Source organism: Doryrhamphus excisus, chromosome 6 (genome assembly GCF_030265055.1).
Source record: "Doryrhamphus excisus isolate RoL2022-K1 chromosome 6, RoL_Dexc_1.0, whole genome shotgun sequence".
Lineage (NCBI taxonomy): Eukaryota > Metazoa > Chordata > Actinopteri > Syngnathiformes > Syngnathidae > Doryrhamphus > Doryrhamphus excisus.
This window is the reverse complement of record NC_080471.1, coordinates 21,386,925-21,412,113: the sequence shown is the minus strand read 5'-3', so window position 1 is coordinate 21,412,113 and position 25,189 is coordinate 21,386,925. Positions and strand designations below refer to the sequence as shown.

Sequence of the window (25,189 nt, the reverse complement as noted above, 5' to 3'; positions counted from 1 at the left end):
CTAGCTCTTCTCACTTCATAACATCCCCCCCTCCAAGGGCAAAGGTCATACAAGTTCCCCTTTTTAGAAGTCTCAATCAATGCCTGTAACATAAAGTTTTTTCAACTTTATCCTTGTAAATGTACGAGTTTATTCTGAAAATCTTTATTTCAATACTTTGTCGTAAAAAAAGAAACATAATTTAAAATTTCAAGAATAAAGTTGTAAATTGACGACCCTTTTCTTGTAAATTTACAACTTTATTCCCAAGGTCAAGATCCAATTTATTTCTATAGCACATTTTCAACAGTTCAACTCCCCAAAGTGCCTTAAAAACAGCCAATAAAAACAAAACATATTCAAACAATACCCAATAAAAAGTACAATTAAAAACACTAGTGGTTAGCGTGCAGACCTCACAGCTAGGAGACCAGGGTTCAATTCCACCCTAGGCCATCTCTGTGTGGAGTTTGCATGTTATTCCCCGTGCATTTCCTCCCACATTCCAAAAACGTGCTAGGTTAATTAGCGACTCCAAATTGTCCATAGGTATGAATGTGAGTGTGAATGGTTGTTTGTCTGTATGTGCCCAGGGTGTACCCCGCCCAAAGACAGCTGGGATAGACTCCAGCACCCCCCGCAACCCTCGTGAGGAAAAAGCGGTAGAAAATAAATGAATGAATGAATGAATGTTAAATTCTCGTAAATTTACGACTTTCGCGTCGTAACAACTTTTTCCTCAAGAAGAATGTCCCGCCGATGAAAGACTGAAGAGCTGAACTCTGGAAAAAAGACAGCTATGCTCCAGGATTTGTTTCCCAGTCTCTTGCATCTAAAATAGACAAAAAAAGACAGTATATTTAAATTGATTCCTACTGAAAATTTTTTAAAATGTGTTTACTGCGTATTGTACCTGTTGTTTTTGTTCCTTCCTTGGTCTCAGCCGAGACACCGACGCCAAACTCATTTTCGCCAGTGACTCTGAAGTAATAGATCCCGCCCTCTTTCAGGTCAGACACCTTGTAGGACAATCTGTGGCATCTGTCAGTGAGTCTCGTCCAACCTTTTCTGCTGATGTCCAATATGTCCACAAGATAAGTCTTCACAGAGGCTCCTCCCTCGTTGTCAGGAATGTCCCAGGTAACAGTGACGGAGTTTTTAGTCACGTCTTTAACCTCTAAATGTGTTGGAGGGCCAGGGGAATCCAAAACTCTCACACTTAAAGCCAAAGAGGTGTCCCCGATACTATTTTGCAGTTTGACTATGTATTTACCGGAGTCGTCGCGAGTCACTTTTTCCAGAGTGATGGATGCGACAGAGTTCGTAGTGTTTATGATTCCTCTGATTCTTAAATCTACATCGGATTTTTCCCATGTCACACTGGGAGCGGGTTTGCCAGTGAAAGGCACATTGAAAGTGAATGAGCTGCCCTCTTTAACAAGCAGGGTCTTCTTCATCTCAGTGCTAATGTCGAACCTGGGTTCCTCTTCTCTGTCCATAGCCACTTGGGGATCTGATTCAGGACTTGGTTCACTGATGCCTACTTTATTTATAGATCGAACAACAAATACATATTCTGTCCCTGAAGTGAGCCCAGCTACTTTAAAGTCTGTTTTTTCTGTGTTTTGGACGCAAACTGCCCAGGTTTCTTCTCCGGATTTTCTGAATTCAACTTTGTACCCAGTGACTTGTGCACCACCATCAAACAGTGGCTTGTTCCATGATAGGGTGATTGAGGACTTGGTGGAATCAGTGACTGTAGGCTTTGCAGGAGGGGAAGGCAGAAACTTTGGATCTTCTGCCATAGTTAGTGGACATGGTAGACTGGGATCGCTTATCCCTGCAGCGTTCTCGGCAAAAACCCTAAATTCATATTCACATCCTTCGTGTAGGCCAGAGGCTTTGACACGTAAGTCATAGACGGTTTTCTTATTGACACGTAACCAACGAACGCCCTGCTTCTCCCGCTTTTCCACGATGTACCCGCTGATTCGAGTACCGCCGTCGGATATTGGTCTCTTCCAGCAGATTGTCATCGTTTCGCTCGTCGCACTTGTGACCTCAACATCATTTGGAGCAGACGGGACGGTGAAGGGATCAGCTGCTTTGATCGGATCACTTTCCAGAGTCTCTCCTTCTCCGTATTTGTTCACCGCCCTCACCCTAAACAGGTACTCATTGCCTTTGAGCAGTTTGGTTATCTTGCAGGTAGTCGCCATTAAGTCGCCGTATACAAGTATCCAGGCTACACGACTTGTTTCGCATTTCTCAACAATGTAATACAATATATCTGCACCGCCAGTCTCATGAGGGGGACCCCATGACAAAGTGCATTTCTCTGCTGAAAGTCCAGACACTTCTAAGGGTCCAGCTGGAGGACCCGGCCTGTCTAAGACCTTGCATGTAATAGTATTAGATATTGTACCACAAGTATTCAGTAAAGTCAGAATGTACTGTCCGGAGTCTTTCCTTACACTTTCTCTGATAAGTAGAGTAGTATGTGCCTTTGTTGCAGTAATCTCGATCCTACCCTTTGTACCAATAGTTAGGCCATTCTTCGACCACAGTACCGTAGGGTTGGGGCGACCGGAGATGTCAGCATCTATTCTTAGAAGGTCACCGACTTTGACAACCAAACCGTGTCTAAATTTATCCTCCATGATAATTTTAGGTGGCACCACATCATGCTGCACAGTGACAGGTCCGGTACTTGCAGAGGGTGCGCTGAAGAGCTCGGCTGCGTTCTTTGCAATGACGCGAAAATCGTACTGTTCGCCTTCTGTGAGGCCGGTCACTTCCAAAAAGGTATCGAGCAAGTTGGTGAAATTACACTTCAGCCAGCAATTATCAGGAAGCTCTTTGCGCTCGACAATGTAACTGGTTATTTTAGCCCCACCATCATATTGTGGTTTTTCCCATGAGAGGGAAACCGAAGTGTTGGTTATATTTGTGACTGTGAGATTGTGTGGCGGATCACACTGGTCTCTCGCTGCTACAAGTTCAGATGCTTTACTGCAGGCTCCGACACCCGCAATATTCTCTGCGTAAACCCGAAACTCATACACAAGGCCTTCTTCGATACTTGTAACCTTGAATCTGCTCTCAGTTAACGGACCTCTGTTTAGCTTAGTCCACAGAATGCTACTTTGTTCCTTGGATTCAATGTGATATCCGATAATCGGGCTGCCACCGTCACTGCATGGCGGGCTCCATGTAACGAGCATGGTCGACTTTGAGGCGCTTGCAATAGCGATATCAAGTGGCGGACTGGGGACTTTGAATGGGTATCGGGCGACAACAGGTTCGGATTCAACAAAGGAGCTTTTGCCATAGCGATTCTCTGCAGCGACACGAAACTGATACTCGGTTCCCTGTGTCAGACGCGTTATTTTGATAGAAGTCCGAGCAACGGTCGCCGACACAGTCTGCCATATCGTGCTGCCTGTGTCTCTCTTCTCAACCGCATAATTCGAAATTTGACATCCCCCGCTATAATGCGGGGGTTGCCATATCAAAGACACATAATCAGCGCTCACTTCATCCACAGTGACGTCGCATGGCGGTCCGGGTCTTTCAAAAACGTTAACATACATTTCAGCAGATGCTGTTCCAACGGAATTGGTCACGGTTAGCTCGTACACGCCAACATCTAGCTTAGTTGCATCTTTGATTCTGATTTGAGATGATGTATCTAATGTAGAAACGTTTACTCTGCTTGTCTCCTTGAGAATGTTGCCATCTTTCTTCCAGGTTGCTGTTGGCTGCGGTGCACCTTTGAACGGAACGTCAATTTTTAAGTCATTCCCTGCCTTCACACTGAACGTGCTGGAGATCAAATTAATAACAGGCTTAGCATTTGTATCTTTTACAGCAACGGGCGTCAATAGGAGCTTAGGTTCACTTTTTCCTTTTTCATTTACTGCAAAAATTCGAAATAAATATTCCTTTCCTTTTATCAGTCCATTAATGACCGCTTCCAGCGCTTTACTCTCAGAACAAACTGCCCACGCGTCATCTCCGTTAGCTTGCATCTCTACAACATAACATGTAATTTTGCTTCCTCCGTCATGATCTGGCTTTTCCCATGAGAGTTTGACACCGTCACCGGTGACATCCGTCATTGTGATTTTCCCAGGAGGGAGAGGAGCTTCAGATACTTTAACAGGCTCATGTGTTTCCACAGCTAATCCAGTTCCGTACTCGTTCACAGCCAAGACACGGAAGTAATAGAAACATCCCTCCTGTAGATTGTCGATCTTGAACGAGTTCCTTGTACAGTTGCTAGAGACACTCGTGAATGCCTTTCTGGCTTCCTCTCTTTTTTCCACAATGTAGTGTAAGATCTTTGCTCCTCCGTCGATGAGCGGTGCCTCCCAGGAGATGGACACGGAATCTTTTTGTACATCTTTCACTTGTAGGTTCGTCGGCGCGCAGGGTGTATCCAACACTCTCACGTTGATAAACGCCGATTTGGAGCCTTTGCAGTTTGTAGCTGTGAGTTCATACTTCCCGGTGTCGTTTCGATTTACATTTTCTATCATCAACACCGTGTAGGAGCCTGTTGTTTCTATTTGAGCACGCTCACTGATAGGACCACCTTCCTTTGACCATTTGACGTCAGGTTCCGGCCTTCCTCTGACGGTGACATTGAGACGTAATGTTGAACAGGCTCGAACGCTAACTATCTTTCGCAAAACTGCGTCCAGCTCAATTTCAGGTTGCTGCAGTTTATCAGTTGCTAAAACAGATCCAAGTAACTCCACCGGTTCTCCAATTCCGTTGGAATTTATTGCACGAACTCGGAAGTTATACTCAGCATTTTGCCTCAGACCTTTAATGGTGTCCTTTGTATCTTCTGTCTTGGGTGTGCATGTGATCCATTCGTCTTCTGCTAATTCTTTCATGTCAACAACAAATCCAGTAATGGCAGCACCGCCGTCATAGATGGGCTTGGACCAGGATAGAGACACAGTACTGGAGGAATGATCCGTCACTTTGAGGTTGTTCGGCGGACCAGGAGGGTATGATGCTTCACACACTTTGATATAATCACTCGGCTCACTGGGTGAACCAACACCGGCCGCATTCTCAGCCGACACTCTGAACTGATAATAATGTCCGTCAATGAGGCCTGTGCATCGGAAACGCAAGTCATTGAGTCTTCTTCTGTTGCACTTAGTCCATCTGACACCCTCTTTATCACGTTTCTCCACGATGTAGCCATCTATCTCGGAGCCGCCGTCTACTTCAGGTCTTTCCCATGTCAACAGGGCGGAGTCTGCAGTCACAGCACCGGCGGTAGGTGTAGAAGGGGCACTGGGTGTTTTGAAAGGATTTTCTGCCATGAATGGTTCTGACTCCAGAAATTCACCGACGCCAAATTTATTCACAGCACAAACTCTAAATATGTATTCTCTTCCTGGTGTTAACTTTGTCACTTTGTAACTGACAGCTTCCACATGGGGGTCCACGCCGGTCCAGGTGACACGGCTTGTCTCTCTTTTTTCGACAATGTAATGTGAAACAGTAGCGCCTCCATCATTTGAAGAAGGGTTCCAATAAAGATTGCATTTTTCAGCACTGATGGCTTTTATTCTTAAAGGTCCCTCCGGAGGACTCGGTTTATCCAGCACCTTTACATTAAACTGGATAGATTTTGTTCCATCAATGTTAGCGAGACTTAAGATATAACGTCCTCCATCTGATCGTATAGAGTCGCGGACTGTGAGCGTGGTATGAGTTAAGGTGTTTTTCACATCTGTTCTCGGTGTAGCTTTGTTGATTTCCTCGCCGTCCTTCAGCCATCTTACATCAGGGAGGGGCTTACCGAAGTAATCAGCTTCAATAGTGAATGTTTCGCCGGCGTGAATAACGGTCGTGCTCTTGAACTTGGGGTCTATGAAGACCGAAGGCCCTTCGATAACATCCTCGGCAAAAATAGTTATACTTTCCGATGGTTTGCTCCAAACACCTGCGCCATTTTTGGCGGTTACTCTGAGCTCATAACTTTGCCCTCCTGTCAGGCCTGTAATTGTGAACTGATTTTCAATAATATTTGTGAAGTTTGCTTTCATCCATCGACCATCTGGAAGTTCTTTCTTTTCTACAACGTAACCAGTAATGGCGCTCCCTCCGTCGTTCCCTGGTTTAGCCCATTGGAGTGTGATGTTCTCTTTTGTAATAAGAACAGCTTCAGGTTTACCGGGTGGCTCACATGGATCTCTCGCCACATAGCAGTCAGATATCTTGCTAGATGGACCGAGTCCAGCAATGTTCTCAGCAAAGACTCTGAATTCATATTCAATACCTTCCTCCAGGCCGGTGGTTTTAAAACGCGGGTCAATGATCGCAAGTTTGTTCATCTTTGTCCATAAAATGCTGTTTTTCTCCTTGCGTTCCAGGTGATAGCCAGTGACAGGGCTACCGCCATCTTTGACCGGATGTGTCCATTCAACCAACATGCTGTACTTTGTCACAATGGACACAAAAGGTGTTCCAGGAGCCGTAGGTGCGCTAAATGGATACTGTGCAAGTACAATCGGAGATGTGATTGCTGTACTCTTGCCGTATCGGTTTTCAGCAAATACTCTGAGCTGATATTCACTTCCTGTTTTTAGTTTAGTGACTTTGATGGTGGTTCGTACTGTTGTGGCTGATACTGTTTGCCATTCCATGCTAGTAATTTCACGTTTCTCCACAATGTAATTGTCAAGCTGACAGCCACCAGTGTACTCTGGGGGATCCCATGAGATGGACACATAGTCAGAACTGACCTCATCGATTCTCACAGGTCCGGTAGGTGGGTCAGGCTTTTCGAGAACTACCACTGTGATTTGTCCTGCATCGCTTCCGGCATCGTTGCTTGCCATGATGGAGTATTGGCCAGCGTGCTCCCTAGCAGCGTGTCGGATATGAAGAACTGTCGATGATGATGTGGTTGAGATCTCCAGCCTGGATGTTTCTTTGACTGCCTGTCCATCTCGTTTCCATTCGATCTTCAGGGCGGGATTCCCAAGAACTGGTATCTCTACCTTTAACTCTTCACCATTTTTAACAGTGAAAGTGGTAAAAGTTAGCTGAAGTTTTGGTTTTAAAGCGCCTTCGTTTGCTGGATCAGTGCTAGACTGGTCTTTAGATTTCTGTTTGCTGTTTTCAACTGACACGGTGGGCTGTGCTGTAAAAACATGACAAAATAAATATAACATTGGGGGACTTAGGTTGATCATATTAAGTTTCACATCATGAAAACTTATTTTTCTATATTTATTGTAATGACTCCACAATGACGAGACAAATGCTTTGCATACCTTCGTCGACAGCAGAAGTGGATGACTGGATATTCCTCGCTGTGAGCTCAGCATCAGTATCGAGTGTCACATTTACATTTAATGACTGTGATGAATCTTTTGTTTCATTTCGTGCCTACAAAACAAATACACTTGTTTTTGATAGTGAAATGTATTAGAAGAAGGAATGCTAAAACACTAAACATAATCAAACCATGACAAAAATCCATTATTATATGATTTTATATATACATGATACTACTTATCTTAATCTAGTAAGTGCAATGGACTTGATAATAAATGTTTTACCAAACAAATATAACATAGTCCGCACTAAAATACATACATTTTGTACTTAATATACGTACATTGTTCAAAAACACTTACTTCTTTGTCACTTGCTTCCATCGTCGACGTGTTATTATTCCAAGCAAAAGCAAAAGTCTGAGATATGACAAAATGAAGCTGCGCTCCTCGGTAGTCAAACACACACAACTCTACCAGTCCCGCCTGCTTTATCTCTTAAAGCATGCGGCTACTAAAATAACCATATGACTGATTGGCCAGCTGCTGCATCTTCTAAATTTAGTCGAGCCCGCATGTGTTTCACAACAGTAGTAAAAAAAAAAGTCTGGTTCAGACTTTGACAACGCAAAGGAATAGAATCGCACACGTCACAAAGCAATTTCCTTGGTATTGTCCATTCCTGCTTTTTTTTACAATTAATTTCCTTTCTTCAACATTGAAAAACCCAGTCGACACAGAAGAGGGCCTTCAGTTGGGAGGGATGCCCCCAGAACATCTCCACATAGACATCTACATATAGACATCTATCTATTTGACGCCCCTGCACAACCCGAAGATCCATTTATTTAATTTCATTTTGTCAGTTTACATCTTAGATCACAAAATAATATGTAAAATGTTATATCAACACAAACCGTGCTACTGCCTGCAATTGGCTGGTGACCACTACAGGTGTACCCCAAGTCAGCTGGGATAGGCTCCAGCATGTCCCCACGACCCTAGTGAGTGAGGATAAGCGGTATAGAAAATGCACTGATGGATGAATGGGACTGTGGCACTGATTTATGAAGTAACTCTAACAGTAAAACAATAGCAAAATTGCTTAACTGAACGTATATGTACATTATAAAATGTAATTTCTTTCTTTGTTTGTTTTATTATTTTGTTGTATAACAATATAATCTACAATATTGTTATTAATTTTACCTAACAATATTAGTGACGTAAAGCTTGCTTTATTTTGGAATCTCAAACCGGAAATACAAGTACCCACGAAGAAGAACCGGAGTAGGAAGTAACTCGCACTTGCAAAACAGTAGTAAAATTGTTCAACTCTTCACTCTGCAGTGTAAATACAAATGTAATATGGTATGTAATTTTTACCTAATACACCTTTTATATGGTATGTAATTTTTACACTAGTTTTTTTGTCCTGTTGTCCACGTGTTTTAGTACGACGACAGGAACTAAATAGAAGACAGTGACGACGACGCTAGCTGCTGTTTTCAACATTCACTACTAAAATCAACAATGCCAATCCAGTTCGTTTATGGAAACCAGGACTTTGTTAAGGATGTGTATTATGATTTTGATGACACACCTCGGACGATATCAAGGTTTGATGCAGCCATCCAAGCCGGCTGGACTGACAGAATGGAAAGAGGGCTGTTCCGCTACAATCTGGGGGACCTGCAGACACGTATCCTGCCTGGTTCCTGTGGTTTTGTGGCCCAGTTGAATGTCAAGAGAGGCACAGAGAGAAGAAAACCACAGGAGATATTCAGTATCAAGCAGGACTTCAACGCCAAACAGTTTAATTTCAATTTAATTAATCCAGATGAGATCATATTTGAGATGATGGACACTGAAGAAGAACATGAAAGTAATCACCAACCATGCAAGATAGTTGTGTTAGTGAATGTCAGTCCGTTGGAGTTTGGACATTGTCTTTTTGTTCCGGATCCATCACGCTGCTTTCCTCAGGTGCTCACAAAGTTTGCCATCCAAGTTGGGATTCAGTCTGTGCTGCTGAGCTCTGACCCGGCATTCCGTGTGGGCTTCAACAGTCTTGGAGCTTTTGCATCTGTGAACCATTTACACCTTCATGGATATTACCTGAAACACAAGCTCAATATTGAATATATGCAAGTCAGGCCACTTCTTCCCGAAAAGGGATTTTACACCTTAGTGGGATTTCCTGCAGGGTTTTTGTTCTACACCGAATCAGACAAAGTGGATAAAGTTGCAACAGCAATCTGTCATGTCACCAACTTCCTCGTGGAAGCCAATGTTGCTCACAATCTGTTCATGACCAGAGGTTGTTCACCCTGCGGTCGGACTCAGAGTGAAAGCGATGACAGCTTATTGAGGAATGGTGTGCGGATTGCTGTGTGGCCACGACTAGCTTGTTTCGGCACCAAAGAGGAGTCTGCTTTGAATGTTGCGCTCTGTGAGCTTGCTGGACATTTACCATTTAAGAACAAGAGGGACTATGAGCGTTCTACTGAGTCGTGTGTAATAGAAACCATTCAGAAATATCTTCTAGCAAATGATGATATGCTTAAATTGGAAAGGCAGCTAACTCAGCATTTAGCTACGCTGTAGTGTGATGTGCTTGTAATATAAATAAATGACACAAATCTATACATCCTTATGGAGGTTTGATTATTACTAAATTCCTAAAATATGTGTGGTTTCTCAATTGAAGAACAACTTTTAAGGAGATAATAATATCCATTTAAGTCATCCATCTTGTGGTCAAATGGAGGACTTAAAATTGACAATGTGACATCCAACAAGCATTCATTAATTCATTTTCTACCGCTTATCCTCACAAGGGTCCCAGGGATGCTGGAGCCTATCCCAGCTGTCTTCAAGCGAGAGGCGGGGTACACCCTGGACTGGTCGCCAGCCAATCACAGGGCACATATAGGCAAACAACCATTCACACTCACATTCATACCTATGGACAATTTGGAGTCACATGTTTTTGGAATGTGGGAGGAAAACGGAGTACATGCAAACTCCACACAGAGATGGCCGAGGGTGGAATCAAACTCGGGTCTTCGAGTTGTGGGGCATGCACGCTAACCACTAACCCACCGTGCAGAAATATAGAAGACAAAAACTGTTAACAAGCTACTCCTACCAAGTTGTATACTAATTTCATTCATTCATTCATTTGGAGTCGCCAATTAACCTAGCATGGAGAAAACCCACGTATGTACGGGGAGAACATACAAACTCCACACAGAGATGGACTCTACCACTCATCCGCCGTGCAGCCTCCAACAAACAGAACAACACAAAAAAAGCTATTGGTTAAGTATATAGAGCAATTTTAAACTAAATTCAGCATTATCCCTGAAGAGCTCATCATTTGCCAAAATGGCATTACCAAGGTAGCAATCCATGCAAAGGATGAGCATATGTTCTTGTTCACTCATTATAATGACATACCACATTGTTGAATGCACAACCGGCGCAGTGATGTGTGCTTTCATCAGCTGACGTGTTCATTTCACCTCAGCATCCATTTGCTGCACAGACAAAAACGTTCTTACACAGTAGTAAAAAAGTAAGAATTATAGTGTTTTTGTTGCCCAATCCTTCCCATAAGTTAACTCCCCACTCTTGCACGCTTAAGACTCTTAGAGTGGATTTCTCGAATAAGTTCCTTCCTTTAGTGGACACAACGTGTTCACCTTGAGCCCTGTTCTGTAATGGTTGACTGAGTCAAACCTGTCAAGCACCTTTTGTAATGTCTTGTGGGACACGTTGTTTACAGTGAATGCTTCACAGGGTCTGACTCGGGCAGAAGTCATGAGAACCCCCGCCCGCCCATGTAACCTCCAACACCACACAGTGAGGAGAGGAGGGGTTTCCTAGACTATTTCCTTACAGTATGTCTCCTTTTCCATGTTGCTATACATACAATATGTTTGTTTTTGTGTAACTTTTGATACATTTTTAAATATTGCTTAATCCCGTATGTAATTTGCTAAACCTGTTATGTATTTATGAATATATCATATATATGTAGTGTGAGTTTTCTGTACAGTGGAGGGAGTGACTGTGGGAGTGTCTTCATCTTTCCTTCACTTGAGCTGATGATGCTTGTGTCTTTCACCTGGTCAGGTACTTTTAAAGAGGACATCAAGTATCACTACAAACCGAAAAATGGGCTGCGTTCAAAGCTTCAGAGAGTTTTGTGACCGCACCAAAAATACAAATATTCGTTTAAGTCTTCCGGCGGTGTGTATAGTGTGGCAAACAGCCATGATCATATTGTTTGGAGTTTTTATTCGTTATAATGAGGAGGCTGATCCACACTGGATAGAACACAGGAAAGTTGAAAATATATCGAGTGACATTGAGAACGACTTCTACTTCAGATATCCAAGTAAGTGGTGGTCTTGACTCTTTTTAGAACTTTATATATTTTTAAATCAGTGTTAGTCGGGTTGGATTTTTCATGTCAATGTAGCTTATATACTTAGTGTAGTAGTAGTAGTAATGTACTGTCTGCATTTCAAATCATTTCAGGATGGGATGGAATTATTTGTGTATTTATGTCAGGGTGGTCCTCATTTGTCAACATTATAAAGTTCATGTTCTAACGGCACCATTTTTTAAATATGGGCCAAATTTTAGCAGTATTCAGAATTTGCTGAAGATCATTGAAGTTTAATACATATTCAGGATTATTATATTATATTATGTGCTAGCATATATAATGCATAATAGAGTTTGAGCATGCAGGCAATGTATATTGATATTGATTATTGGTGCATCCTGATTGTTGCTATATCCTGAGATGCTGCCAGGAATTCTGGGCTCCATGAGGGGGAAGAAAAAAAAACATTTTCTAGACTATGGCCATTGGAAACAAAGTTACACTCCATTATTATTTAGTAATATGTGGTGACATAATACACATAAGTGGAACAGCAGTGATTATATGTATTATTATTATTATTATGGCTAGAATTCCTTGTCATCACTAACATCAGGTCATAAAACAGTGCTTCTCAAATAGTGGGACGGACCCCTCAGGGCGGGGCGCTGTGAACTGTCAGGCGGGGTGTTAAAGGCGGGGAGGACTTTCGATTTTAGTGGGGACTTGCCAACATTTATGAATCTGTCGTACACTGAATGCCTCGGAAAACTTTGCAATATGGTGATACTGTATCGTTTGTGTTCAATTTATGCAAAAAAATTAGCTATTCCATAAATATCCATAGGCTTATAGCAATTTTTGTTATTGTAGAAACAATTCCAAGTGTGTTTAGGGGTTGAGAGTTGAACCAAAAGAAAAATGCCCCCATATGAGGACGAGCCTAATGGATATGACATGATAGTTCTACCTGTTGCTGACATCCACTAGTGCTTGTTTTTTGTCACAATGACATCTAATGTTTCACAGTGAAAACAAACATGTTGTGCCAGCGGGATGGGTGTGGTCATGTTTTGTAAATGACACTGAGTTATACTGGTATCCACTCTATATACATTTTGTAGAAGCACTGAAAGGGCATTGGTTTGCATTTGGATTGAGTCTCATTACATTTGTGTCTTTATTGTGATAATTACTCTAGCTTTGGATGAGTGAAATGTGTGCTAGTCTTAGCCACTGGTGCACATTTGACTATTAATTGCAATAGAAAACTGTAATGGCACAGAAAGGACTACAACCGGACTGACCCCAATATAACCCCAGATGTCTGGGAAAGCAGGTTGTCTTTCTTTCAAGGTCTACAAATGTATGCATACAAACCAAGAGATGGCGCCAAAACTACACCCTAAGCAGTCAGAGCTTTACTTTGTCACTCACACTCAATTTTGAATAGGAGAGATTCAGCCATTAAGCTGAAAATAATATCTCTCATTTTCAATGGGGCATAAATCAAACAAATCTCTAGAATGAAATAATGATTCTGAATTAGAATAATCACCCAATAAGAAAATAATAAATATATTTTCAAGTGGTGCAGGTTATACAGTGGAACCTGGGTTAGCATCATTAATTTGTTCCAGAAGAACCGACTCTAGGGAACTTCAACCACGTTCAGAGGAGTACAGGGACATAGAGTCCGAATGGTCCATGTTCCATGCTTCTGATTGGAGCTGTGGTGCCTGTTGTGGCGGTAATCCCAGTGTGGACATCAGCGGCGAGGGATGCCGTCAAGCTGAATAAGGAGTCCTATCGGGCCTTTTTTGGCCCATGGGACTCTGGAAGCAGCTGACAGGAACCAACAGGCCAAGCGGTCTGTGGCTTTTTAGCGATCGAAGGGAAGGGTGTGTTCCATCTATCATGGGATCACAATCCTCGGATTTTCTGGTAAAGTCTATTCAGGAGTTCTGGAGAGGGTTGTTTAAACTCGGATTTGTCATGGTCACGGAACTGTGGACCAACTTTACACTCTCACATGGATGCAAATTTTATGATAATGTAGGCCATTGAAGTAGAGTTATCAAACAACTGTTAATGGTTAATATGTTTTTTTGTTCTTTCTAAGCTAACCACACTAATTGAGCTCTTTTTACCACTCTCTCTGTCCCAACGACGACATGCATCACCTTCGGTTAAGGTTTCCAGGATGTCCATGTGATGATCTTTGTAGGTTTTGGCTTTCTGATGACTTTTCTCAAGCGCTACAGCTTTGGTGCCGTGGGGTTCAACTTCCTCATCGCAGCTTTTGGCATCCAGTGGGCACTGCTCATGCAAGGCTGGTTCCATTCCCTGGATTGGACTGATGGAAAGATCAAAATAGGGGTCGAAAAGTAAGTGTGAATCAGACTTCCTCTTCAGTGTATTTGTAAATACACAGTTTTTTTTACATGTGACCCCTACCAGTGTTTACTTTGTGTTATCACAATGAAACCTGTTTCATGGGATATGTTTCTACCAGCATGTATTAACTGTATTCTTTCAAAAAATATATGATTTACTCAACTTTTTTTTTCTTAAAGCTTAATTAATGCAGATTTCTGTGTGGCGGGCTGCTTAATCGCTTATGGAGCTGTGCTGGGTAAAGTCAGCCCAGTCCAGCTGATGGTTTTGACTCTGTTTGGCATCACGTTGTTTGCCGTGGATGAATATATCATTCTCAGTGTCATTCATGTAAGTTGTACTCATATATAATGTATGCATGTAAGTACAATTGCTAATTTAAATATCACTCGTCAATAGGCTCGAGATGCAGGAGGCTCTATGGTGATTCACATATTTGGTGCTTATTACGGACTTGCCATCTCATGGATGCTCTATCGACCGAACCTGGACCAGAGTAGTCGTCTGCAGGGCTCGGTTTACCACTCGGATGTTTTTGCTATGATCGGTAGGTATGAGATAAATCTGCACTGTTTAGATTCTCTATATTTATGATGTCTCTATCTGCGATTTTTATGTGTAGGCACACTTTTTCTGTGGATGTTCTGGCCCAGTTTCAATTCAGCGATCACCGATCATGGAGATGGGCAGCACCGAGCCGCCATCAACACCTACCTGGCTTTGGCGTCAACAGTGCTCACCACTATAGCCATCTCAAGCCTCTTCCAGAAGCATGGAAAACTTGACATGGTAACAGCCACTGAGAAAGAAAGAAAATCAGTGGGATTATTAATTTCTAAATGTGTGTTGTGTCTTTTTGTGCTTCACAGGTTCACATTCAAAACTCCACTCTTGCCGGAGGTGTTGCAGTCGGCACTGCAGCAGAGTTCATGCTGATGCCTTATGGGTCTCTCATAGTTGGGTTCTGCTGTGGTGTCATCTCCACAATGGGTTATATCTTCATCACGGTATTATTCATATTAAAAGTCTTAGGATGCACAGTAAAATTATGGATTGTGGGATTATTTGTTGGGTTGTAAATTTGGGGATGTTCCTGGTGTCAAACAAGTTATTATAAATTTTGCATCTACACTCAGCCCAGTCAATACATTAAAAATTATCATTTGTACTTATTTTACCCCTGATTGTATTTACAGTGGTATGAAAAAGTCTCACACATTTCTGCATAAAATCACCATCAAACCTAAATATTAAAATATGAAACCCTATAAATGTTTGGGTGGTTTTAGTTAAAGCAAACACTGTTTTTTCATCTGTGTGATTTTTAACAAAGATCAGATTACATTTGATGGTGATTTTATGCAGAAATGTGAGAAATTCCAAAAGGTCCAGATACTTTTTCATACCACTGTAGTATTTGGTAGTCCAGTCCTGAAGTAACGCTTCTGTCACAGCCATTTATGGAGAAGCACTTGAAGATCCAGGACACATGTGGAATCCACAACCTCCACGCCATGCCAGGTCTCATTGGGGGAATTGTGGGAGCCATTACTGCCGCCGCTGCGTCCGAGTCCGTTTATGGTAAAGAAGGGTAAGCGAAGAATAAAAACAGGAAATTTGATCATGGGGTTTTAAATTTAAGTCGTAATGCGAGTTCACTTTTTCATTGTAGACTCAGTAACACCTTCGACTTTGAAGGTGATTTTAAAAACATGATACCCACAAGGCAGGGAGGTCACCAGGCTGCGGGAGTATGTGTTGCCGTTTGCTTTGGCGTAGGTGGAGGCATCATGGTTGGTACGTGGACACGTGGCGCAGTGCTTGGTTTTTGTGCACATTTAGAATGTCTTTGCATGCGTTGCAGGTTTTATTTTACGGTTACCAATCTGGGGGGATCCGGCTGATGACAACTGCTTTGACGATGAAGTCTACTGGGAGGTTTGTGGCTACACAAGTCATGACATGTCTTAGTTTCCAAGTTCTCAGTACATCTTGTCCATTGTCGGTGAAAATCCTCTTTTAGAATGATTTGTACGTGTCTGCAGCAGGGAGTCAATCACTGCAATTGTACCTGCAGCTGAAGTGTAATCAAATTGGAGTTATGTAATCAGTTGTGGTTATGTATTATTGTCAAAACAATGGGAACTTTGTATCATTCAAGCTAATGTGAAGTGTTCATGACCTTAACTTAGCCCGAATTCCATGATAGTCCATCACTAATCAACTTAACAAAAAAAACAGTTTTCTTACTTTGCGAGCACAAATAATATTTGATCATCATATCCTTAAATTATATTGTTTAAATTGTTGTAGGTGCCTGAAGATGAGGAAAGTATACCACCCGTACTGCAGTACAACAACCACATGTTGAACAAAGACGTGTAAGTGTTTACTTTGTGTTTACTGTCATTAAAAAGCCATTGCCGATGCATTGAGATCCACTAAGACGTCATATTAAGCTTGCCAAATGCCATTCCAATCAATATCTGATATCAGATGTTTGCATCAGTTCAACCGTTTGGCGGTGTGAACACAGTCATCCGCCCTTCTTTTCCAGCGGTTTCCTGTTTTAATAGGTTCAATTTTATAATATTATTGGTTTTATTTAAAAACTAGTATAGCGTATCAAAGCAAAATGTGATAGTTTTACTGTTTTATTTATGATCCTCTTGGTGGCAGCACTGGTTCAATAAAAAGCATGCATTTTAATATTTAAAAATCCAAGCTGATCACATGATGAGGCTATAAATAGTTACTGCTTGTTTGTTTTTTTGCCCACACATATCTGCTGTTAACTTACATGTGTGTTTTTGTCTCTGAAGATGACAACATACTCAGATATGTAAATATTATGTGATGTTGCTTGTTTATTCAGCATCATTTTATTGTGAAATTTTTGGATTACAGAACAGAGTCAAATTTCACATTGGAGCAGAACTGACCTGGCCTTCGGATCGTGGAGGGTTCCTTTCCTGCGCTGGTATCTTTTTGTTCTCTTTCTAGTTTGATAAGCCAGAACTGCTGCGGCTAATGTAAATTATTTGCTCAGTCATGTTTCATTTTCTTGTGATTTGATGATTTTCATGCTGTTTTGGTGCATTGTGTGTGTGTTTGTGTTGACAAAGGAAAGCTAAAACGAAAGCAAAATAGAATTAATCAAAATTGTTCTTTTTACCTCATATTGTTGGATGTATGATATCAGAACTAAAAATGTTTTTTGCGCTGTCATGGGGACATTTCTTTACATTTGAAAATGAATCATTTATAAAAATATTCATGTGTGGAAGGATTGTATTTGAAGAGTATGTAAATTGTAAATAAAATATTTGTAAGGTAAGGTAAGGTCTATCATGGATATAGTCTCTCCAACTTGTCCTGGGTCTTCCCTGAAGCCTCGTCAGGGTCGGACATGCCCTGAACACTTCCCCAGGGAGGCAGTTGTTCTACTCCAAGTTTCTCCTGGATAGTGCTTCTCATCTCTAAAGGGAGAACCCAGTCACCATCTGGGCAAGAACCATGGACTCGAGCTTGGAGGTGCTGATTCTCATCCCAGCTACTTCCTGGTTCGATGAAGCCAACAGCACCATATCATCTGCAAAAAGCAGACACCCAATTCTGGGGCCACCAAACCAGAACCCCTCAATGCCCTGGCTTTGCAGAGATATTCTGTCCATACAAGTAATGAACAGAATTGTAAAGGTATAATTGCATAATACGCAAAAGGCACTTACTTATTGGCCACATTCAGATTTAATCAATATTGAACATTATTATCTTTATAGAGGTATATCTAAGGAAGTGTCCAGTTAGTGGAAATGGTATTGAAGTAAATGCCCTTATTAAACTGGGCGATTATATACAAAAATAAGCATAGTTCCCTCAATGAAAAGACCTCCACCAAGGTTTTCCTGCAGCGGTCAGACAGAGAATAGTCCCGCCATTATTGATCCCAGGAGACAGTCATGACCCAAGCACACACTGGTCTCATCATTGTGACCTCAGGTCAAAAGATCAGTGGTCAGTGGATGTGAGCAAGGTCAAGGTTCATGCTTCACCACGTGTGAGTTGAATGCATTGCACTGCTCTGAAATCTATTCAATTTACCTTAAGGGCCTGCAATGATGTACCAAAAATACATTGATAGATTTTAAAATTGCACGTGCCAAATGTTTAGGTTTTGTTATGTTTTTAGAGGTTTATTTTGAAAAGGGTTGTGTTGTGGGTATTTCTTTGGGTGATGCTAACAACTCCTGGTGGGACAACAGTTTCCCACAGATGAGAAGCAGAAAGGAGTTTATCTCCACATCCAGTTGCCTGCTAAACAAAAGTAGGCTTGCAGCTTGATGGTCGCTCTTTTGTCTTCAGGGACATGTTTGAGTAAAGGAGGTAATGATGCCACAAGCACTTCAATTAAAAGCGACGCAGCCCTGCTGGGAGGAACGGCTCCCACATTGCTCTGGATACCACCCACCACCTCAACACACACACACACACACACACAAGCCCTTTCTTATTGGACAGCAACTTCCCAATCTAATTTGACTTGATGTTTATTCCCCACTTGCTTGAAGGACATCTGCAGAACTAAATCAGGGCAACGTTTACATGGTATCAGTCCTCCTTGAAGGTAGAGTTGCAAACTGGATCTATCTTACACATTTAACTGACAAATTCAGATCGACGTAAGCAGGGTTTGGGAGCTTTGGGCAGTTAAGAACTTAAGGTGAGAATGAGAACTGAGGGGCCACTGAGAACTAGTTGGCTTTCATTGCAGACTGCCTATCATCCAGGCTCAGTCATGAAGTTTGATTGACATGTAGGGGGGTATAGTGGAAAAAAGGGAGCAGAACAAGGACCCCATAATGGGAAGTACACAAAACATACTTCTAAACAGGGGGCCACAGAGCTCATTAATGATAAAGAACATGCTGGGGGAAAGTGCGTTTACGCTGCGTGCCAGTGATGGTGTCTGCAGGTTCACATTAGTTTGTAATCCTTTGCACATGGCTATGAAATGTACAGAAAGGCTGAAATACAACCTGGGGGGTCGTGGGATTGGACCTGGTTGTACTGTTTAAAATTTTACACTAGTCTGTACCATAAAACTGATTTATTATCAATTAGATTTAGATCAGGAGAACACACAGTGATGTTATTCCTCTGGAAGAAGTCCTATGTCAGGCATTGTGAACTGCAAAAATCCAGTCATTACCACGCAGACGAGGGACTTCGGTCATGACGGATGCCGCTTGCATCATCTCCACATAGCCAACTGCCGTTTGACACCCCTGCACAACATGAAGCTCCATTGTTCCATTGAAGGAAAAAGCACCCAAGATCATGATGGCGTCCCCTCCACTGTGCCATGAGGAAAACATCTCAGGTGGGATCTCCTTGTAATGCTAGTAACATTAGCCACGTTTACATGGACCCAAATATTCCAATTCCATTCGGGTTATTTGGAAAGAATCTAACCTTTGTATACACCTCATTCCGAAAGAAAAGTGCCAATCTGAATGAATATATATAATCGGATTCACAGGGGTGGAATATTCCTTTCCCCAATCCGATTGAGGTACCGGAAAGTTGTCAGGGTGCGTTCTTTCAGCGCATGCTCAGCTGGTACTTTTTTTATTTACAACATATTGCGCAACTGCAGGGTCTTGAGACACATGCCAACTCACAAACTAGAGAGCTAGCGACCTAAACGGTAGCCTTGAAGTTATTTCCTTTAAACTTAAATAACCAAAAACTTACCACTTCCACACGGATAGGGAGAATAACTATTAACAGTTATTTAACCTTTAACATGAACATTAATCAAACGTAATAATTTTTTCTGGGTACATGACACCATACAGCATCCATATCAAACTTTCATATCAAGGCGGGGGGCCTCAAACTAGTGTCCTGCGGGCCACATTTGGCCTGCGGGCCGCGTGTTTGAGACCCCTGCTGTAGACAATCTTACATTATAAAATAAAGAAGACAATCCTATTAAAGTGACATTGTTTAAGTATTTTCAAACGTATAGAACATCATGCTGCAGGGCAGGTGCCCCCAACCACCGGGCCCCAATTTCATTTGCGAAACATCCCTGAATAGATGTTACAGTAACACTGTGTAACAGCAGCAATGCAGTCAGGGATCCATGTTCTAACTCTAATAAAGAGCGCAGTAAAAGGCCTGACTGAAAGCGTCTGCAAGTCCATAAAAGTGTTCATAAACTATTTAAGGCCTTTTGCTTTCTCCACGGGGGATCAGCACACATAATGTGCAGCTTATGTTTGCCATCAATGTACCTCCCACCTGTGTTTGCCCCAGGTATCTCCCCTTGTCAGTACCGACACACACAGACTGTTTAAGTGTCCCTATCAGACCACAGCGGAGAGGAACTGCAGATTAAGCATGATCCTATTCCGTCGCCGCTAGCCTCTTCATACGCTCCGTTACACCAGCGTTTAAAAAGAAGAGTATGGGAGGGGGTTCCATTCAGACCTATCATATGAATCCCAGACGTACGGACAAGAACAGGGCTTTCACCCCCCCTGTTTCTTAGAAAACACCCCTTTTTGGCACCCTCTAATTCTGGTTGCTACGGCCGTCTGGGTTCAATGGTGCACTCCTGTTGTGAAGGGACAAAGCCTCTCAGTCATCCAGCCGTGGTTGCTAGGGGTGCCAGAATGTATGGGGAGGGACGGGCTGCTGTTGTCCCAGACCAAATGTCTCTCTTAAGGCGGCCGAGAAGAAGTGATTGACAGGTGGCTACACGCTCCGCTGCAGATCACCCGGGAGGTCTGAGGGGGGTGACATTATATCTGAGAGTGTGTGTGTGTGTGTGTAGTTCCGGTGAGTTATGCCGTGTGAGCAGGCGGTATATATGATGGAGTTATGTATGTAAATATAAAAATAGCAGTATGCAATTCTTTAAAAAATGGCAAATTCATTACGGCCTTTTTGTATAAGCAGATGTTTACTGTTAGATTAGAAAGCATTTGTATGTAACTGCAGTGAAAAGTTTTTTTTTTATATAACTTATATGGAATAAATGATACATAATTTAATGTGAAATATTTTAGATTTTCTTTTCTAAATATTTCATGTTTAGAAAAATATAGATACTAAATAGAGTATATATAGAAATATATAATTTTATATAATTTTTTTCTCTGTCCACACGATAGTTTGAGACAATGCAGACAAGCACAAACAAATATTGGGCCGAAATAGACAAATAAAAAAGTATTTTGAATGGTAGGTTTAGCTTGAAATACCTGGCAGATTGCTCTCTTGACAAAACCATCTAAATTTATATCCATCTGTGTGATTTGAGTTGTCACGGAGTACGTTGAATCTCAACTACCTATCCAGTCGTACCTTGGAATAAGAGTGGCGCAACTTTTGTAGATACGAGCCGTCTCTCTGCTGTTTATTTTTGCTTTGAACTGCAAGCTAAAATTTGGGTTACAAACTGCAAACGACCGGCTCGCATGGCAGAAGACGGCTATTTGGGGGCTTGTGTTAATGTGACAAAGGCGGAAATGAGCAAACATACACACAGCGCTCAATGAGAAGGCAATAAAAGTTTGACAGTGTGTGTAAAAGAGGGTTTTGTGTGTGTGTCTCTGTAAAAGAGTGTTTGGAAGTCAAGTATAAGCAGTGCTGTATGTGGGCAAAGTCCTAGTTCTGTAAACTACTACTGTCAATAATTAGATTATTAGACTTAATTATTGTCAAATTATTATTAGACAATTATGTTTTGTGAAGAAGAGAATGAATGAGTGAGTGATGGAGAGTTTACCTATCTGACAGCATCAATACAAACATTGTTAAAGGTGTTATTATCCAACTTTTCGATACATCTTTTCTATGTTTATGGAAGGTGCGGTCATACTATTGCAGCTGAATTATTTATTTAAAAAATATAAAAATATGTCATGTAATTGCACCACATCAACATGTATAGGCCATAATTGTTGTGTAACAAGACCGATTTGAAACATTGATAATTAAGCCTCAGTATTGATACTTACAAACTGAAACGTGAATTTCTGATCTTGGTCAAATATTGAATGCATTCATATTGATAATGCTGTACAAAATGTAGCATGAAGTTATTTGATATCACTAACAAAACATCTTTGTAATATGTTGTACTATGTAATATATTGCATAGAAAAGCATATATATGTCATATGATCAGTAAGGGCTGTTCAATGTCCGACTGAGAGACACAAAGGCAATGTTAAATCAGAGCGTATGGTGTTTACTTGCATGTCAAGGATTAGCGAGTCTTTGTGTTGTCTCCAGACACCAGCTCCCCCTCCAGGCCTCCGCAGCAGACATAATGTAGGGTTTGGATGTAAAGGGGTCCACGTAAGGACCCCGCCTGGCCTCACATAGATGCCTGGGACTGTCTGGCTTCTGCACTCCCAGACAGAGAAGCCTTCCACTCATCACATGCCGCCCATCACCATCCCCTCACCCCCTTCCCCTTGACCTTGACTCTCTGTTACCGTGGCCCCTCCAGACAGTCTGGGGTCAAAGGCTAACACAGCAGTCACACATCAGACACGGTTCGAGTCCCCTGTGTCCATATAAATACTGAATGATAAATCACCCAAAAGCAACGTGTTGGAATGTGCTTTGGAATTCCTGTGGAGGCATCAAAATGATGGCAAAAAGGGTCAAAATTGCATATAATATTGCATATTCAGGGAATCAGCTAAAATGTTAACACGGTGCACCGTGTTATATTAGCACTGCCAGCAATTTGTGTGCAGTGATGCTGAAGCAGTTTGAGCTAGCATACTCTTCTCAGTCGGGTTCATTTCATGATAAGTACATGTTCATATTTGTACTTTTTATCCACAGCATAACAGATATCATTTTGAGGTTCCATATTGTTTTAGGCTATTTAATGTAGGATACTTCTTGCACAATAAATGGATACCGATGCATTTTATTTACTCAAAATCATTGAATGATTTCATTATTTTGCTTTTAATTTGTTCATCATGACTATACAGTTGTCACTCACTATTTTGTGATTGACTATGACCTATTATTAGTCAAAAAATATTAAAAGATTGAACTTTATATATAGTAATCTGGGCACTAATGACGCAAAACATTGATGAGACATTACCTTACATTACTTTACCTTAACACTGCATGTAGTCAGCCATGGCATATCCGGCATGATTGAGTGAAAACATTTTATCCTCCCATTCTGTGTGGAAGTGGTCTGTTTTTTGGGCTACTTGTTTTGTCCTCTTTCCTCACTCCGTTTGAAATAATTTCTTAGGTTTTTGAATAAATAAATTGGAGTTAACTCACTAGCATGTTATACTTAAGGTGCAGTCATCCCGAGCCAATGGGGTGTTAACAAAGAATAAATATAGGGGTGCTATTGCATGTCTGCAGGGCTCTAATGATGGTAAAAACAATATAAAAGATATCATTTATTAATATTGAAACATTCTTGGCAGTCAGGTAAGGACTATAATCAGAATAAAATCAATATTATCATGCATGTATCAAAAGCTACTTCCGGTATTGTGACTATCGATCATTGGATCGACTTGCATTGGGGAAAATAAGTATTTGATCCCCTGCTGTTTTGTGTGTATCTCTCTGCGCCCCCTTAGAATCATATGAGCAGTTTTTTGTTTGTTTTTTGTTAAACTCCAGACACATTGACTAAAGTTTTGTACTCCATTGAGTGAAATAAGTATTTCATTGCAAGAATGATGAAGTATTACACACACGAATCAGTCCATTTGATGGTGAAAGCATTGTTGGAGTAATCATTGGAAAATGGAAGCAATATACCGTAAGATCGTGTCCTGGTGTTGGAGCTCCATGCAAGATCTCATCTTGGGTGGCAATAACTATGACAAAGGTGAAGATAAGCCCAGAATTAACACACCAAGCAGAATGGAAATGATGTCAATCAACACAGTGCTCCCTCGTTTGTCGCGGGTTCCTAAAATAGCCCGCAATAAGTGAAATCCTAAGTAGGGAAGTCATTATTATATATGCTTTAAGGCTGTAAATCCCGCCATGATACACTTCATACACTTTTCTCATACAGACAATAAGTATCATTACTCACATTCTGTCTTGTGTCTGTCAAAAAAGTTCACATTTTCGTTTTAATTTTAATCATCACCCTCCAGGTCCAACACAGGAAATTATTAAGTCACTCACGCTTTTTCGTCCTGACTACTGTGTTTGAACGGACGCTTCATTTACAAGTTAGCTAACAAGCTAGCGATGACACATCCGGGGACGCCGTAGGATGGCGCCAAGGAAATTGAGTAACACTCAACTTCCCACAATGCAATTCTTTTAAAGGGCCAGACTCGACCTGGAACAGCGTTCATAGGCTTTAATAATAAAAAAATAATCCCTAAAAAAATCCGCGATAGAGCGAGAGAAGACACTGTAAAGCCTTCAATAAAGATATGACTGTTTCAAGTCATATCTGAGTTTATTTTGCATACTTGGCGTCCTTGTGACAGTGTATTCAACAAGATTACATAATGGCAACCTTTTTGGTTTGACTGGAGATACAGAAGTTAGGGACACAGTGAAACGGTTTGTTGTTATATTTATTAATATAGATTGTAATTGAGCTCTTTCTCACCCTGCTCATGCTGCTAAATAAGGCGACTATAACCATAATATTGAAACATATTGATAAATGACATTATTAATTAAGTGAGCATTGTTGTTTTTGTGATATCGTAGGGGGAAAAGCAGTATCATTTGGAGGAAAAATGTCATTTACAAGCTAGCTAACAAGCTAGCAATGACACATTCGGGGACGCCGTAGGATGGCGCCAAGGAAATTGATTGACACTCAACGTCCCACAATGCAATTCTTTTTAAAGGGCCAGACTCAGCCTGGAACAGCGTTAATATGCTTTAATTAAAAAAATAAACCCTAAGAAATCCGCGATAGAGTGAGGGAACACACTGCATAATTCACTTGGCGTCCTTGTGTTCAAAAGATTACATGATGGCAACCTTATTTGTTTGACTGGAGATACGCAAGTTAGGCACACAGTGAAAGGTTTTGTTATTATATTTATTAATA

General features: G+C 41.4%; 3 protein-coding genes and 1 long non-coding RNA gene across 5 annotated transcripts; 2 read left to right on the top strand and 2 right to left on the bottom strand.

Moving 5' to 3' along the window:
* Positions 1-113: 113 nt before the first annotated feature.
* On the bottom strand, positions 114-8,073 carry LOC131131223 (titin-like). Its single transcript, XM_058075710.1, has 4 exons — positions 7,653-8,073; positions 7,287-7,401; positions 893-7,153; positions 114-811 (listed from the first exon to the last, which is right to left on the bottom strand). The coding sequence occupies exons 1-4, from the start codon at positions 7,671-7,673 to the stop codon at positions 777-779; spliced, it is 6,432 nt and encodes a 2,143-aa protein (XP_057931693.1). The 5' UTR covers positions 7,674-8,073; the 3' UTR covers positions 114-776.
* Positions 8,074-8,472: 399 nt separating this feature from the next.
* On the bottom strand, positions 8,473-24,344 carry LOC131131345 (uncharacterized). 2 transcript variants are annotated; one of them, XR_009130178.1, is made up of 6 exons: positions 24,203-24,344; positions 23,920-23,978; positions 14,800-14,884; positions 13,872-14,044; positions 10,752-10,831; positions 8,473-9,407 (listed from the first exon to the last, which is right to left on the bottom strand). It is a non-coding gene; the product is annotated as an uncharacterized LOC131131345 (long non-coding RNA). The 2 variants fall into 2 exon arrangements; XR_009130179.1 differs by having other exon boundaries at positions 8,473-9,375.
* On the top strand, positions 8,547-9,931 carry gdpgp1 (GDP-D-glucose phosphorylase 1). The gene is made up of 2 exons (XM_058075988.1): positions 8,547-8,660; positions 8,745-9,931. Exon 2 carries the CDS (start codon positions 8,823-8,825, stop codon positions 9,894-9,896), a length of 1,074 nt encoding a protein of 357 aa, XP_057931971.1. The 5' UTR covers positions 8,547-8,660; positions 8,745-8,822; the 3' UTR covers positions 9,897-9,931.
* rhcgb (Rh family, C glycoprotein b) lies at positions 11,414-17,434 on the top strand. The gene is made up of 11 exons (XM_058075987.1): positions 11,414-11,694; positions 13,883-14,075; positions 14,265-14,415; positions 14,485-14,632; positions 14,708-14,874; positions 14,955-15,092; positions 15,540-15,676; positions 15,758-15,882; positions 15,950-16,023; positions 16,399-16,466; positions 16,993-17,434. The coding sequence occupies exons 1-11, from the start codon at positions 11,472-11,474 to the stop codon at positions 17,024-17,026; spliced, it is 1,458 nt and encodes a 485-aa protein (XP_057931970.1). The 5' UTR covers positions 11,414-11,471; the 3' UTR covers positions 17,027-17,434.
* Positions 24,345-25,189: the final 845 nt, after the last annotated feature.